General features: G+C 39.0%; 1 protein-coding gene across 2 annotated transcripts in view; it reads left to right on the top strand.

Moving 5' to 3' along the window:
• itga11a (integrin, alpha 11a) overlaps window positions 1-17,993 on the top strand; it is a 47,218-nt gene extending 29,225 nt beyond the window's left edge. The window contains exons 13-30 of one of the 2 annotated variants that reach the window (XM_051378362.1): window positions 282-425; window positions 4,132-4,335; window positions 4,703-4,833; window positions 4,938-5,104; window positions 6,958-7,097; window positions 7,655-7,765; window positions 7,877-7,962; window positions 8,115-8,325; window positions 8,436-8,534; window positions 12,552-12,628; window positions 12,908-12,991; window positions 13,262-13,352; window positions 13,440-13,553; window positions 14,450-14,533; window positions 14,638-14,748; window positions 14,923-15,018; window positions 15,854-15,967; window positions 16,731-17,993. In XM_051378362.1, coding sequence (XP_051234322.1) covers window positions 282-425; window positions 4,132-4,335; window positions 4,703-4,833; window positions 4,938-5,104; window positions 6,958-7,097; window positions 7,655-7,765; window positions 7,877-7,962; window positions 8,115-8,325; window positions 8,436-8,534; window positions 12,552-12,628; window positions 12,908-12,991; window positions 13,262-13,352; window positions 13,440-13,553; window positions 14,450-14,533; window positions 14,638-14,748; window positions 14,923-15,018; window positions 15,854-15,967; window positions 16,731-16,808 — 2,142 coding nt within the window. In that variant the 3' untranslated portion in view covers window positions 16,809-17,993. Of the gene's footprint in view, window positions 1-281; window positions 426-4,131; window positions 4,336-4,702; window positions 4,834-4,937; window positions 5,105-6,957; window positions 7,098-7,654; window positions 7,766-7,876; window positions 7,963-8,114; window positions 8,326-8,435; window positions 8,535-12,551; window positions 12,629-12,907; window positions 12,992-13,261; window positions 13,353-13,439; window positions 13,554-14,428; window positions 14,534-14,637; window positions 14,749-14,922; window positions 15,019-15,853; window positions 15,968-16,730 lie in introns of both variants that reach the window. The other variant, XM_051378361.1, reaches the window with a different exon arrangement.

Genomic DNA, 17,993 nt, shown 5'->3' with positions numbered 1-17,993 from the left:
CAGTCTCTCTCCCTGAAGCTCTCACAGTCTGAGCATTTACAAAAGCACCAGGACTCTGACCACTTGCTTCGACACAGCACAGGCCCCCATTTGCTTACAATATTTAACTTCCACTCCAGATCATCAGTAAATCAGTAAATCCAAACAACATGTGGTTCAACAAACAGTGGAGAAGAAGAATTTGGGGGTATATAATAACCTAAATGAATGTTTGTTTTTAAAGGATTCAAACTCATAAATAATAAAGATCATAGAATGACATGCATATACATCTCTTTCAGATTGGCTCCTACTATGGCAGTGAGATTGCACCTGTGGATATTGATGGAGACGGTATAACCGACAACCTTTTGGTGGCAGCACCCATGTTCTTCAGTGGAGGCTTGGAAAAGGGAAAGGTCTATATCTACAGATTGACAGAGCTGGTGGGTATAACCTATAAAAATGAATATAAAGAGGCAAGACACATTCAGTGCAGGGATTAATCAATGCAGCACCAAGCAATCCATTACACATAATTGGGTCAACACCTGTTTAAACTCCAGACATTCCCAGTAATTTCTATCACACCTCACAAGAAGTGTCCGGTAACACACACCAAACCAGACTGTTGCATTCCAGCTCCACAGTTAACACACTGACATGCTGCAGGCAGACATTTGACACATGACCATGTCCAGAGTAAATGTGGAGATCAAATGAGAGAAATTTGCCATGCCAGTGTGCAGACTTTATTAGATGTGTAGAATTAACTCAACAGGAAAGTATTCTACCCCTTCTAAAACCAGTTCCAGCAAACCATTTGGAGGCAAGAACGTTCTTTAATAGAAGGAAATTTCCCGGTGTTCCAGGTCTGTCTTGCTCATTGGAATAATAAATGTCTTCAGCTGTTTTGAACAGGCATAGAAGAGGGTTTTTTAAATATCTGGTGTCGTCCAAACCACATCACAGGTGGAAGACAGAGTTTAATAGTCAAAAACTAAACACAAACAGAAAGAAATCCCTCCAAAATGTCTGTCATCATCGGGACAGCGCTCCCACATTTTCAGGGCGATTAATAATCATGACGTGGTTGATTCAGGTGTTGCTGTTGAGGCTGCTCAGTAATATTGTACTGGAAAACGATTTAAGGATAGACACCCTGGTTCAAAAATGTGTCACTGTGGTCACAATGAATATTACACATCCATAGTGTGGTTCTGCAGACCTAAAACAGGTGTGCAAATAAATTTTTATTGGCTCTGTGCATATACGGTACTATCATTTTTTATCCATGCTAGTAGTGTGGCTTCAGCAAAGGCAATACTATCAGTCGGTTCAAATATTGTGTGTATTGTGTATGTATTGCCATGACATTTTGTACCTTTTGCATGCATATAGTGAGTGTTTTTACAACAACAATGGATCACGTGACTTTTTTAAAAGGTGTTGCTCGTAGTGACAAATCCATTATTATCACCTAAGTCTGCAGTTCCCCTATATAATATATTTCAGCTCAATGTTTGGTTTTCCAGAACACTACTTTATTGTTTTTTGTTTCACTCTCAGCGCTCTCATAGTATAATTTTCTGTTGAAGCAGCAGCTGTAGTAATTGAAAAGGTTCTAAAAACCAAGTGGACAGTACAGTACCTGCCCAGCAAGAGAGGACACAGACACAGTTAGCAACTAGCTCGTGAGCATAGTGGAGCATTTAGCAACTCTGAGGTTAGTGTCAATATGTCAATTTTGTGTTCACATGATTTTGTTAGTTAGTTTTCTTGTTTTTTATGCATTAAAGCACTATGAGGAGGATGTCTTGCCTTATTAGAAGTGGTTGGTATATGTAGCTGGATTCAGTCTGAACAAATGATGTACAGGATAAGTACCGATATAAATATATATATATATATATATAAAAGCTGATATTGAACTGCCTTTGCACTGAAGGCTCTGACCAAAACTAACTACCATCCACAATATATATATATATATATATATATATATATATATATATAAATGTTGCATAAAGCCTGGCAGCTCATCAAAAATAAAATTCCATGCACTAGCACAAAAAGAAGTTACACTTTCAAGTGTTGCTCCTGGGCCATTGCAGACTGGTTGTGACCCTTCATGGCCTCCTCATAAACCATATGTTTCAAATTTAAACAGCGCTGAATATATTTTTCCCCCATTTCTCCATCAATCTCGTACTTTGTCACACATGCACACATCAGGTAGCCGAGAAGTAAAAGCTACCTTCCTAAATCAACTCCCTTCCCATTTATTCAACTGAAAAAACAAGTGATCTCATGTTTCGTCTGCCGACCTTAAATTATATTATGAGCTGGGGTGCCAAGTGGACCAATGATATGCATGACTACTGATGGACTAAAGTATTTGGCTCCATTTTGCCAGAATGCTTTCTTTGAATCATTTTCCAGTTGGGTAGTGGCTTTCAAAGACATGGATATTTTCCATCTGACTTTACACTCACTAAGAATAGAACTTCAAATAAATATACTCAAGCTATACGGCGTTCTTTAGTTCTTTTATGACCCAGAGGTAAAATTCCTCCCTTTTTTGTTGCCAGATGTTAAAGATATTTGAGTTCAAAAAGGCAGCATTAAAGGATTATGTGGAAAACACAGCAGCTGATCCAAACTTTATCTTTTGTTTGATTAAAGAAAAGATAAGAAATCATGTTTGTTACTTTTTCCTGAAAAATAAATTGCAACATGATTAGTTGACTAAAGATGGATTTTGAGATAACTGAAACAACAAACTCAGCTGGATGGAGAGCAACAATATCTTCCTTGTTATGAGACATCTAAATAAATGGATGACAGATCATTTGAAGAACACATCAGCCTTTTGACTGGAATGCTGAACTCTGCCAGAAGGCTTCAGTCCACTAGATAGGACATAGAGTAGGCATATGCTTCTGTTTCCAATAAAGCTTTTGTCCTGCACAGCTTGCATTTCTTTATGTATTCATACCATAAAGGGTTTTTATTTGTTGTCTATGCATGTGTGTGTCACATTTTATTTGACGATTCAGGGTGTTTGCATGCTGAGTGTATACATTAACCCCTGTCAGTAGTTTTGACATAAGATGCTGTGGGTTACTTGCTGGCAGTAATATTGCTGCACTGACATTAGCTCAGGCAGTGAGTTCCTTTGCTGATCTGGCAAAGCTAAATGTAAGTTCTGAATATCAGGGTCTTAACAGAAACATACGGCTAAATCAGCAAAAGTGGGTGTTTTGGTTTAGCTGCAGTTTACTGGAGGGATTGAGTTTGGAGAGGTTGCAGCTGATTGACACATCTTATCAACGCTGTATAGATAGAAACACAAATACTTTGCTGGAAACAACTCTACAACAGAAACCAAAGATATACACGCTTCAAATCTGAATCCTAATTGGGAAACCCGAACAAAGGTGAACTTTAAAGGTTATTACCCAGTTGGACCAGTTTGGGAGGAGTGTGGGACCTGGTTGGAGCAAATGATGAGCTGAAGTTGAGATATGGGAATGTTTGTAGAAAGTCTAAATTAAACACAGGAAGTTTTTTTTAATGTTGAAAGAACCATTTTAAAGATTGTTTCCTGGCTTCTGTTTATAGTTGAGCTTCAATGTCACGATAACTTATTAGCATATTAGCCTAAAGAATAAGGTTCTAAAATACCAACTTGTAGTTCCCATGATGCAGCATTTAGTCCTGTTACTCATACATTGACATAGTGACATCTGGGAGGATCCTCAAGCTTTGGAAATACATGAAAGGTTTTTGTCATCTTGTGTTGTGGCATTAAAATGTTTTTGTTCTTTGACGCTGTTTGTTGCAGTTAATTTTTTTGTAGTATGTCCCCGCTGTGGGAATCTAATGTCTGTTCACCAGCACCAATACCAAAGTATGCAGTTACAAATTCTTGTGTCAGAAAACCCCAAAACAAATACACCCAGGGAAATAAAGGGAAAACAAATACATTAAGAAAGCAGTAAGACTACGATGCTTTGTGTGACATATATAACTTATCTCAGATGTATTTTTGAGAATGATTTAAGATTTGCCTAAAAAACTAACAAATTATGAATTCATAAATCAGACAATAAAAGTTTTAGTGATATTATGTTTCCCTTCATTCCTCAGAATCGTTTCATCTTTGAAGGGGCGTTGGAAATCCACAATGGTGGCCAGAACGCTCGTTTTGGTTCATCACTGGCTCCTGTCCCTGATCTGAACGGTGATGGCTTCAATGATTTGGTGGTGGGAGCCCCACTGGAAGATGACCACAAAGGAGCCATTTATGTTTTCTTTAGCCAGCACAACAGAATACTCCGCAAATACAAACAGGTAGGAGATGTGCTAAAAGTTCAGTTAAGAGGTAATGTCAGTGTATTGGTATGTTTTTGCTGACAGACTATAATCACATGTACATAATACTGCTGATCATTTTCTAAACGATACCATACATTTTAGTCATCAGTCATCAGTTAACCACCTTCAAGGTAGCCATTGATTATGTTCCTTTCAGTATAGGAAAAAAAACTTGCTACAGACAGTGCCCATATGTGTAAGGTGTTTATTTGGTCCCAAATCAAGGCCCGAGGTAACAGTAACAGGCAATCTGTCAGCGAAGGCAAACAAAACCAGACAAGGAGGTGGTTGTTCTCATGATGATCCTCATTTACTCAGATTTCTTCCTCTGTCTGTTTCTCAGAGGATAGCAGCAGCAGATTTGGCTCCTGGTCTGCAGTACTTTGGCCGCAGTATCCATGGTACAATGGACATGAACAATGATGGCTCAGTGGACCTGGCAGTCGGTTCCCTTGGTGCTGCTGTTCTCCTTTGGTTAGTATTTCACCAAGTAAATAATACTGCTGCCAAAAATACAAGAGACAGTTATTGCACTTATTTCTTTTGGCTTCACCTGTAACACCTTTATGCCCTCACAGGTCACAGAGTGTTGTCCGGATATATACCACTGTCAGGTTTGAGCCCAGTAAGATCAACATCTTTGTGAAGGACTGTCAGAGAGGTGGCAAAGACGTGACCTGTATGTCAGCCATTGTATGTTTCAACATCACTGCCAGGACAGCCATTCCTCCCACACAGGAAATTGGTAAGCCAGAGAAAATAATCCACTGCTGTGTAGTAAAGTTTCCTAGTTCCTCCTCTTGTCTGTGCCTAATGTTTAGCTTCTTCGAGAGGTTAATGACACCCTATTTTATCTGTTAGTAAAGTAAAATCTATTACTTATTGCACACCCAATTAAAACCTATAGATAAAAGATGAAAAAAATATGTTTTTGTTAAATGTGAAACAGTCAATCCTATTTAGTTTCTGAGGCAAAAGATGCGTACGCTGCCAGCTGTATTGTCAAACCTCTGGATATTCTCAAACCTTTAATAGATCATTTTTTACAGATATACTTGTGCAGATCCAAAATTTAAACTTTGGATGTGTAGTTGCAATATACTTCAGCTGGTGTTTGGAATGTGTGACGTGACAGGATGAAACATGGCTGTATTCAAGGGAGAAAAGGCATTCGGCCATCTGAATGTATATCCTTCATGTCCTGGCACCAGTAGACTTTTCAGCATGAGGCTTCCTGTAAAAACTGTGATGGCTCCTTCCATTCAGAGTGGCGCCAAAGCAAAATGTTTCTTTACTAGCAGTAAGAGATTCTGATCTCACTGCTGTTTTTCTCTGCCAAAGCTAATGCTGCTGCCTCCAAAACTGGTATATCGGAACCACAATGGTGCTATCAAATGTTCCTTTTATTGTGTGAATGCTGGTTGGAATGCATCTACAAGTTTATCTCTGTTTTCTTCAGCTTAAAAAAGAGTTGTTTCTAATTGTTTGGTGGTGGTGACGGATCATAGACAATTCGCTCCCTGTGCAACTGATAATAACCAGCCTGCATATTGCCGCAGGGTTTCTTTGCTCATAATTTGTTTTAAGAGATGTGATAGCGGGGTCCAGTTTCGCTGTGTATTTGGGGGGTAGGAAGCAGAGGTGCGGGCGAACGTGTTCTGAGTTAACCTCTTGACCCTTCAACATCTTTATCAAATCTATCAGACATGCCAAAACAGGGTTGAGGAAGAACACAGGGAGTTATCTTGTCTTCCATGGTTGGATACAGTGGAACACGTTTATTTAATTTTCCTCTCATTGTCGTGTCTGGCTAGTAATGCATGGCAGATGTGCTGGTGTTTGTGAGTTTGCTGTGGTCTGTTGAATGAAATGGAACTTTTCTGTACCAGTCAAGTTAATCTTATTTAGGTAAATATATATTTAAAGTATTTAAAAGTGGTGTCTGTAAACAAAAAGACCCAATCAACTACTTCTTAGATGTGCCTTGTTGGTATCTGAGATTATATACTGATGACAAATGTTGCTCTCTAGCAAAATAGCTCCTAAACCTCCTAAAAAGTCCAACTTAGAACTTGGAAGTAGAAGTAAATTACAGTTTCTCTGATCAAAAAAGGAGGAATGTTTTATAATAGTAGATGATGAAAATGGTGATCTGGCAAATAGTCGAAAAAAGCTTCCAATCTAGTAATCATTATCTGCCCAGATCTTTCGGCACGAGGTATCAAGATTTCTCCCACTCTCTAATTCTCTAGTTGACCCAAACACAACACATGCACAAGTTCACCCTTAGTAGATTTTTCCTCATGCCATGAAAACACGAAGCAATAAATGGAAAGCCTCTTAAACAATGTGGCTTGGAAATGACTCAGTACTGAAGACAGAGGGTTTGGATTCTTGTGTATGTTGGTCACACATTTATCATATGTTCAGAGTCAAGCTAATATTGCATTGCACGACTACAGTGATGTCATTTACCAAAGCCTGTTGCCGCATTGGCACCAACCTAAGTAAAGTAAAGAGCAGAAGCAAACTGACCTTAAAGGCGTTTTAGATTTCACATTGAAGTGTCATTTCTTAACTCTTCCTATGACCCACTAGGGATTAAATATAATGTCTCCATTGCGGAGAGACGTTTCAATCCACGGGCCATACTGGACAACCCGAACAAGCTGCAGCCTCAGAACCTGACCCTCCTCCCTGGAGAAGAAACCTGTGAACACATCTACTTCCACGTCATGGTAAGGCCTATAATGAGGGATGTCAGCTAGAAGTGTTTCCAAAGACACTGATAACTGAGAGAATTTTGATTTAATTTGTATTTGTTCAATTCATTCATTCATTTTGTTCAGTTTTATATTAATTATTCATTTCTTGTCTAATATCCCAGTGTTTCACTCACATGGCTAAAAGACATACAGTATCTCAAGTGGGATTCTGCGTAAACTTTTAGCATCATGTGAAGGTTAAAATGTTGTTTCGGATGCTTTTACACTTCAAATTTTTGTATTTTTCTGTTTGATAAAAAGAGTCCAATTCTAACATCACACACTATTTAATCTGAACCTACTTACTTACTCATGTCAGCTACTTCGGTCTTAAAATACCATTATTGCCATTGGTCACCCACATTGGTCACACACTGCATATTAAAATGAGATAAGGATAATTTATTTTAAGCATTTCTGCATCTTGTACATTTGTGTAAACATTTTGAAAGCAAACAATATTTGGATGCCATAGATAAAGTGCCATGATAGAGTATATCTACAAGCTGATCTTTGAACTTTTATATTAGGAGACCACAGACTATGCAAGGCCCATAGTGTTTGCTGTACAAGTGGGGCTACAAGATCCAGACCAAGGACCAGTTCTAGATGACAGCTGGCCTACTGTTGTGAGGACTGAGGTGAGAGACACTCTGGCAGCTTATTCTGTGTTTTATAGCCAAATTCCAAACACATAAGAAAAATAGCATTAGTAGTTCCTTTTAATCACAAAAGCCTGTCTCTTTGTCTAGCTGCCCTTCTGGAACGGCTGTGACGAGGATGACCGCTGCATACCTGAGCTGGCACTGCAGAGTATGACCGACCTGATGACTCGAAAGTAGGTGCACACATTCATCACAACACCAACTGTAGTGAATACACAGACATACTGTATTTACACACTATAAGTTTAAAATAAATCTGATCCTTCGGCTGTTCTGTTACTTATAATTTCCCTTTCCTTTCCCTGCATCCTTCCCTGCCTCCCAGTCAGTTCTGTGCACAGCCTGTACAATCTCGTGGTGCTTTCTGTCGCCATTTAAGTGAAGGAGAGGCCGAGGGATCTCTGCGGGTTATAGAGGGAAACAGGAGGAGGATGGTGGTGGATGTCCGATTGGAGAACAAAGGAGAGAACGCCTACAATGCTCGCCTCAATATCACCTACACACCCAACCTGCGCTTCTCTAGTCTCATAGTAAAGGTACAGTATTAACCCTCCAAACTCACATTGTCTTAAATTAATAACCTAATGCCTAATTTAAGCGACCAGTAATGTATTAAAAATCTAAACTGTCATTATTTTTGTTTCAGGACAACTCTGACATCAAAATAGAGTGTTACATTGAGGACAGACTGAGGAATGAGAAGATCTGCAATGTCAGTGCTCCGTTCATGAGGGCTAAAACTCAGGTGAGATATCACACTTGAATCAATTAATCAATTCTTTTTTCAATTTTAACAATACGCTAAACACCCTTAGATAATCTACTAACAAAACATTTAGATATGTTGTATTCATGTAAATATAGTAAATTGCAGGCACTGATTCTAGAGCATGTGTCTGTGTTATATCTGACATTTTGTTCCTGGGTGTAGAACAGCTTATGTTTTAGGTGAGAATCCTCATTTCGGTATTTATCTGCATGCATTGAAAGCAGATGTAGAAGCTGATCTTTCCCACCATAACAAATTCATTCATAGTGGAGTTTTCATACTGATTCTGAATATGGTAAAAGTTTAGATCAGTTTAGATATTTGGAATTATGATTGATATTAAAATTTGGATGCGAGTCGCAGCCCGCATTGTCCCACTACCCGAAAGCTGAAAAAACACTGACATGGGCCGCATAAGACCACAGGGGCCCGAAACACATGCTGCAGGCTTTAGATGACCATGACAGACCACAGTGGTTAATGTAAGACCCACAAGCCAACCAGAGGAGCCCAGTTTAGTTCTGGTTTGTGAGATCCCTTCTTTCTGTAGTCTGTCATCGAATCCTATAGTGCTGACACTAAAACATGCCCTTCTGTATTTTATGTTAGAACTATTACACATGTGAGAAGGAAGCAACTCTAATATTAATATGACTTAAGATGCCAGATGACTCAAGATCCCAGTGGCTTATCAAGACAGAACAACACATTAAACATTAAGATCAACATCCTTATCTTAATTTATATCCTCAACCTAACTTTGACTCAACTCTTTTTATGCATTTTTATGTTTTATGCATAAAGAATGGCCCCCACAAGGCACATTATGATGTTGAAACGTTCAAGTTCAGGTTACTTATAGTCCAAGCAAGAAGTGCAAAAGGGGCCATAAAAGTAGAACGATGCTTTTATTAGCCGCAGACATGAAGACGACTACACATTCACATTTTGCTAATTACTATATATTCCTACAATGATTAATGAGAGGTTTTATATTATCTTTATTTCTACATTTTTAACGTTTATAATAAACCATCAGTGATCAGCCATCCTCAGCATCAGGAACCAGTTTCAAGGATTTTACGTAATTCAGATTGCGTAAAAGGTTTTTACAGAGCCCTTGGTAGATTATCTTTCTCCAGCTCGATACAGTTCAGTGCCTCCTCAGTTCAGTCTTCAAATTTTAGGGGGTGAGACATGCTTTCATTTCAGAATAATAAGGCACCAGCAAAGTAGTGGAAGCCAAGTCCTTAAGCAGTGTGCCAGAGATTTTACCTATAAATAGCTCTGGTATTTATGTGTGATGAGTTGTTAGAGTTACATTTATCCAAATTGGGAACGTGTTTGCTGTTTTTAGGCTATAGATTCTTCATGTGACAAAAGCCATGGTTCACTTATTATCTTTCTCTAAAGCTTTCTACTGCATCCCATGGCCTTCTTCAGCTAATTAAATTTGCTCAGGGGTCCCATAATCTAAATCTGGTCAAGTGATATTTGACCATAAACCCTATCACTACTTTTTATAATGTGACAGAGGTTTTAAATGACTTAGAAAGTCACATTTATATTTTATATGTTGTCAAGGTCAACATCTTTTTACGTATTTAACTTTCTCTCACTGGCACAAAAACATATTTGTATAACTTAAAACTTACATTATAGAGAATTTCTGGGACACAAGCCATAACGTACATGAGTCCTGTTGCCGTCACAGTTCTCTGAAAGTGACGTTGCTTGTTTTGAAAGCATATTCTTAAAGGTTAAAGTAACTGTCTATTATGCAAATAAAAAACAGTCACAGCAATACCCTCTTCCTCTGTACACCATAAAAATGTAAAATTGGCATCCCATTAGGTTGTCAATGACATTATTATCAAGATACATCATAGCAACAAGGTAAATAAAGCAGAAGAATCTCCTTGCTCAGTCATTAAGAACATTTCTCTCCACTTTAGCCTGGTACACCAGGTGACACTGAGTGAAAGATACTGAGTTTCTTTTCTCTCATCTGTTACTTATTCTCACGTTTAATTCTACTGTTTCCAACCTTTTCCAAAGGCTTGTAATGTCAACAATATTTATGAGACTCTTGCACTTTCCAGTGTATTTTACAGCAGGGCATCAAGTTTTATTTTTTAAGAGGGTGACACTGATAGGGATGACACTGATGGTACATTGCGTAGTTAAATTAAAAGCAGCGAGCAGATTATACGTAAGCCATTTTCCCATTGATGTCTTAGCAAATAGTCTCTCTTGTTTTTCATTACTGATACAAAGTCTGCTGACAAATACTAAAGGAATGAAGTAATGAAGGTGATTGAAAGAGTTTATGAAATATCCTAACCATGTCATTATCACAAACAACAGTCATCTCCTGGGCAACTAAAATATTGCTGCATTTCTCTGTAACGCTCCCCAACAACTGAACCAAGAGGACTCCGGTCACCCTTTAAAACTCACTGAGTGATTCATACCCAGTCATTCGGCCTGAACAGCATCCAGAGCCACAGCACTGATCTGCTCTGGTCGAGAGCCTTTTAAAAATGTGGCACACAGTTAAACAAGGCTGATTGTATGCTGGTGCTCCTGCCAAGCCTGCCCAAACTACTGTTTAGCTGAAGGAAAGTGGGAACCTCAGGGCAAGCTTTTTAAAATAGCCAGTTATCACTCATGCTTTGACTTTTCCGGTTGTGATTGACCTGTGTAAAACTAGCATGTACATTAAACTTTAATACTGCTGCAGCAAAGTGAGGTCTAAAACTCATATCCTGTGTACAAGTTGGTGGTGGCAAATGTGTCTCGTGGATGTACACAGAGACAAGGAACACTAGTTATTACTAGTCACTGTAATAAATTGTTTGATGATCTGCAGTGAATGCGGCTCAGGGATGAGGCCAACTACGCCAACCCAGAGGAGGAAGGGGAGCTTCACGCTCTGTCTGAATTTCCATGTTCAACTATGCTGGCGCACGAACATCCTCTAGCCACTGACAATCATGTCTTCCAAACCCATATCACTCGCATGTGTGTGTGTGTGTGTGTGTCTGTGCATTCTTACAATGTGTGTGTGTGTGTGTGTGTGTGTGTGTGTGTGTGTGTGTGTGTGTGTGTTTTCATTTGACCATCACATAGATTCATCCAATTATTCTGGAAACGGGCTGGACAAAAAGATGAGCCCTTCTTTTTCTAGGACATTCCTAATAGGGGGTCATTTTCCACAAATAGGATAAGATTATGTATTTTTTTCATATATTGAATTTTTTTGTATGTATGTGCTACATCTGCGGTCCGTCAAGGATGAGTCAGTCTACATGGAGGAGGGAAGTTACAGTAAATCTTGTTATGCATTCCTCTCTGGTCAGACAGCATCAGTCAGGATTTCATTACAGCATGGAGGACTGTAAACAATGCTCAGCTTCGCTCAGTTTGCTCTCTGCTGCCACTCAATCTTCTTCTCCCCTCCCCTCCCTTCCTCTCCAGACTTGGGTTCTTCTTCCTCTGTTTTTGTTTAGAATTCCTCTACAGTCTTCCATTTTCTTACATACCCATCTTCTCGTCTGTTTCTGTCTCTTCTAATTTCTGCCTCCTCTGCTTATATTTTGCCCTGAATCTCACTCTAACTGGTAGTTCTATGTGTGTGTGTAGTCATGTTGATTCGTATTTACGACATTGTCCTCAACTAAGGGGAAATTCCCTGGTTCTGGTTAAGCAGCACTGTGTGCTGAGCAGCCAGCTGCCTGGGGTCAAAGCCCAGGACTTACAGCAGGTTATTGCAGGCTTTACTCCTTTATACATAATGCAGAGCCTTTACTGTTGGGGAGGGTATATACAGTAGCATATGGAGTCCAAAGAAGCTGCTGACCTCTGCTTTAAGTGTTTTAAAACTAATAATCACGATAAACTGAACATAGTCGTTAAAAGATGTGATTTGTTACAAACCATGCAATAAATGAGCGATTCATTCTTCTAAACTTTATTTTCTCCTCTGTGTAGGTATCATTTCGTCTGGAGTTTGAGTTCAGTCGTACTGTCTTCCTAGAGCACATCAGGGTTATCCTGGAGGCCGGCAGGTGTGAACATAAATTTTAAATCTGTTTTTTAAAATGATTAACATCAAAATACATTTCTTATTTGCATGCAAATATCCCCTGTGTCCTTTCTGATGCTAAGCCTCAACCTCAACCAAGGCATCTAAAAAAATAACAAGCATTACTTTCACCATACATACCAGCTCAAGATAAGATAAGACACTGCAACTGCACTTGAGCGACAAGGATAAATATTTCCGTTGGTGTGTCCCTCTGTAACTAATCATTGCTCACGTTCTTTGAATATTTTTCTCTCAACAGTGATGGGGAGGAAATGAGCACAGCTGATAATTACAATGATATCTATTACTCACTGAAATACGAGGCAGACCTTCTCTTCACCAGGTTTGTCAGTTTCTCAATGTCTTATCCAACGATACACGTCGAGGTGATTTTAGAAGTAATGATCTTGAACGTGCAAGTAACTGGAACAAAGTGATTCACTGGCGTCTGGAAAATGCTGAATAATATCAGCATGGGAAAATAAATTGCAGATACTGTTGCTGGAATAGAGACTTTTATATCACATATTCGACTTCACATATGCTTTAAAGCCCACTGCCCACATAACTGGGGGATAATTGATTCTCACGTACTACTTTTTTACTTCAAAAGGGATTCAAATCCGACTCGGTATGAGATCAAATCAGAGCTGGCTCTGGAGGAGCCTGGAGTTATCGGTCCTCCTTTCAACTTCACATTCCAGGTGAGAGCAAAAGCATCATCTCCATTACTTTAATTTAACGTACATAATAAAACTTAATTAATACAATTTACTCCTTTACTCTTTCAGATCCAGAACCTTGGCTACTTTCCAGTAAAGGATCTGCAGCTAAACATTGAAATACCAGAAATGACGAAAAATGGGAACAAACTCCTGCAGATATCTGACTTCTATATTGACCAGGTGAGTCTCTGTGATTTAATGTGAGACTATATAACGTTTAAAAGAATAATAACACATTCTTATTCTTCTTTCTTAAAAAGAAAAGTTAAATTTGTACATGTTAAAACACACTCCTGGTCAGTAAATTCTCAGGGCCATTAAAGGGTTTCCTGTGTCTTTGTGTCGTGACTAATGGGGACAACATGTTTTTATAATTGGTCTTCCATTCAGTTAGAGCGCTGCAGCCAGCAGCAGCAAAACTGGCTGACTTATCCTTATGGGCAATTGTGCACTGTCAATGTACATCCACTGAAAGTGCTTGCTTTTGCCACTGATTGGCTCAGATTGTTACATTCTTACATTACGGAAAGGATCCCTACAGAGATAGAGTTTTTTTGTGAAAGAGTAAGATCCTTTTTGTTTAACCAGAAACAGCAGTTACGTTGTTGTGTTCAAAACCACCAGACTTCATTGACAAAAACAGTTCTTTCGTAACACTTCATTCAGACAGAAACAAAATAAAACACAGAAAAACCTTAGTTTGTCTTTCTACTGTTTCAGCAATCACCAGCTCGGGTTTGGTCGACATAAACCCTTAATTTGTTAAGTTAGATGTGAAAATATCCGTAGAAGAGTGAGAGGGAGATCGGGCATCTGACAGGCAGCAGGGAGAAAGTGTGTAGAAAGAGTGTAGTTTCATATCTAACTCAGTGTGTGCCCCCCCCCCCATCTGCAGTCTTTATGCTAAGTGAAACTAACCATGTCCTGACTTCAGCATTGTTCATTTCATATTGATATTGATATTGATCTTGTATACCTCCCAAGGTGTTGCACTACTCCTTTAATTACAGAGCCATATTGATTCTTGCAGACTTAAGGTTGTCACATACTAACAGGTATTTTCACTCACACCTCAGAGAGATGGTACACGCTGTTTACCACCTCAGCATGTGGCGGAGAGCAGGTCGTCACCTGAAGACCTTTCACGCTTCTCCCGCCTGGTAAAGTACAAACCAACCAAATTCATTCCTGAAAGGGATTTTTATTTCCAACTTTATCTTTTTTAACTTTTTTCTTACACCTGATGTGTGGTTTTTTCACACAGAACCAATCCAATACCCTAACTCTGCCAATCCAGTGCAATGTCAATGTGGCCTCCTACAGAGAAATTGCAGTTAGAATCTCAGGAGCACTACGAATAGATACCTTACACGCAGTGAGTATAAAACCCTAAACATGCATGCATATAGGTGGACCCAGCTTCATAATAACATCATCATTCATCTTACTGTTATTCTGCTTTGCCTCTGTAGCGATGACAGCGTCGTAGTCTTTCAGCTGTGTGATGTGTTTGTAAAAAACTGGCAGCATGTTTTGATTTCCTCTCCAGCTGAAGTTTAAAATCTTGGAACTGGTAACGAGTGCATCAGTGGAGCTCCCCTCCTCCAGCCCCATGTTTTTACATGAAGAGAGGCCTGTCAGACATGTGAGTCAACAACAACTAATGCTGTAAACTGCCTCTGTCCCAGGTTTGACCCGACTCAAATCTGAGCTCATAACAGCGTCGTAATTTGATCAGATTTAGCCTCTCTCTGATTTTATCCTCTCTATTTGTGAATACAGTATTTTTTGCCAAAGGAGATCAGCCCAGTCTTTAAAAAATGTATTTAAATGGGTTTAAAGTATTAAAATAATATTAAAGATGTTATAAACAATGTATGTACCACTAAATAATAACATATTTTGCTGCAGTGACCACTTTATGACACAACATCAGTAGGCTGTACTACAGTAGAGCATGGCAGTGTAGAATCAGACAGTAAAGGTTGGTTTTGGAGCACACGTGCTGTGTGGTGCTTAGGGACCGAAAGGACCAGCGGCACAACATGTATAAGTCTGGACTCAAACAATAATCTCTGCTGCCATCTATTGGCCAGTGCAGACAGTCATATTGTGCTGTTAATGAGTCTTCCTTTAAAGACCCATGCTAAGAAAAAAAGGTTACAGTATGAATTATAATCTTTGAAAATATGCCATGTGCTGAATATAACCACAGTAACAAATCTCATCAGTATCTTTGGATAGATTGCATTATTACTGCCTGTGAATGTTACAGCTGCTTCATTAATTAGTGTTTGTTGACTTTAGATTGATGATCGACAGTGAACTTCCACATTTACACTAGCGTACTCAATTTATTACTCAAGTACAAGGTGAACAAATAAACTCTGGTTATAACATACCATAGCTGACTGAGTTTAGCATGTATCGCAAGTGTTTTCTTCGATTTTCTGTGAATCAATATCGTTTTATCTCCACAGATAATACTGGAGATCAGGAAGGAGGGCGATTACAGAATCCCTACCTGGATTATCATTGGTAGCACGCTGGGAGGACTCTTATTGTTAGCCCTGCTCAGTCTCGCTCTATGGAAGGTAAGTCATCATATAATGCACCGTTATTAGCCATTAGGATATAAAGACATTGAACTATTAGAGATCATTAATATTACAGTAGGTAATAGTATACTGTTTTCCTTCCAAACTAACTTTACTCTCCTGAAGTTATCTGAAGTCTTCATAGGCCTTATTTAAACCCTAACTATAGTCTATAGTCACAGCAGTACTTCAGTGTAGGGTTATGCTGCCACCCACTGGTAGAGAATAAAATAACGTCCAATCTGACCTATCTAATATTGACTAACTGTTCTATTATTAACTGACAGATGACCACAGAATTTCGGTATAAAAACAGTGTTTGTATAGCTAAGGACAGTTTAGATTGTGCCCCGTATCTTAAAAAGAAGAGTTTGTCTATTGTATACCCCAAGAGAGAAAACAATGTTATAAAATTAAAGTTAAACCATGTGAGGTCCCTACATGTATGAAAGAAATAAAAACAAAAAACCTAGGGTGTGAACTAAGCCCCTTCATTGGATATTATCACAAGTGTGGAGATCTAGAGGCAAGACTAGGAAATGACCTGATTTTCTAAAGCCTGTAAACACAGCCAAGAGGAGGAGAAGAAGTCTAGTTTTCTCTCAGATCTCTTGATTTCCAATATGCTGAAAGCTGTGGATTTTTTTCCTACCCCAGCTTCAAGATTCGTTCAGATTATTTTATCACACACACTGATCCCAAGGTTAAGAATGAACATCTCAGGTCTAATTCCTCTTTGTTTTATTGTTCTCCCTGTCAGCTCGGCTTCTTCCGGAGGCAGAAGCGGAGAGACGAGGACGAACAGGAGACAAATGGGAAAGTGGCCGAAGAACGGTAACGCAGGTTGAGGGCCCCCAGCAGACACCTTTTCCACAGGGGACCCGACACTCAGGGACCAACCCACCTCCCCCTGCTCCCCAACACCACAGTGGCACCGCATAGACAGCTCCGCATGACCGCTGAAGCAAGGCTCGTTCAGTGCACTGGATCTGTCCCTCGCCCCGACCCCTGACCCCCAAGAGTCAGCACTGTCACACTCACTTAGCATTCCTGCACTGTTGCGACATTAGGGCCTTCTTTATGTATTCCATTGCCCTCCGTGTCGTAAGTTCACAGATCTTTGAGCTCTCGTTTTCTTGGCTTCAGGCTGGAGCTCTGGCGCTTTTTCTGGCCATTTGAAAAGAAGGACGAAGTGAGCTTTGATCGATCTGTTCCAAGAATTGAGGCAAGCGTTAGCCAATCACTCTTTCGTCTCTTCCTGATGTATATTTATTTAACTCTTATGGTAAATTTTGAAATACATGAAAAACCTCAAGGGTGACTTGCCACCCAAAAGCTACCGCAAATGTAAAGTTACTATACTGTATATTGAATTCGATGTTTAAAAGATTTTTATATGCAACATGTTCAGCTCACTTGCATAATAATTTATGAAGAAACAAAACTGAACTAAAGTCACCAGAGTATAAAGAAGATTCGTGATGTTTAACTCACACAGACTTTTCTTGATCTTTTTCTAAAGAGAGGAATCTTCTAAACCTGCATCCTCTCTTAAGTTCACTCCTTTCCTTTTAATATTGTCATCCTGTAAAACATGCAGGATGATCTTTAAACATTTGATGCACTTTTAATTTGTACAAAATTAACTTGAATTTTGTAAATAGTCAAGTACCTTTTTATACCCTTTCAAATATTATAATGGTTTTCAGTATTTTCCACAAGGTTTGTGGCATTACTTTTGTAACTTAAGCAAAAAAAAAAACAAATGAAACAAGTCAAGGACAAAATGCACTGCATCAGAGTAAAAGGATGTGCATAATATACTGCAAGCAACATGGATTACAACAAAGTACTTCTTATGAAGAACTGTGACTAAATGATAATCAGATGAGATTAATATGAGTCCAGTATATGCACAATGCTTACGGTATGTCAGCACCTTCCTGGGGTTACCAACGAATGTCAGTTTGTCCTGTTTGATGAGTGTGAAGAGCTGTTATACAAATAAAACATTGTATATGTC

The sequence above is a fragment of the Dicentrarchus labrax genome, unplaced genomic scaffold (genome assembly GCF_905237075.1).
Source record: "Dicentrarchus labrax unplaced genomic scaffold, dlabrax2021, whole genome shotgun sequence".
NCBI classification, from domain to species: Eukaryota; Metazoa; Chordata; class Actinopteri; family Moronidae; genus Dicentrarchus; species Dicentrarchus labrax.
This window is presented reverse-complemented; position numbering and strand designations above follow the sequence as displayed.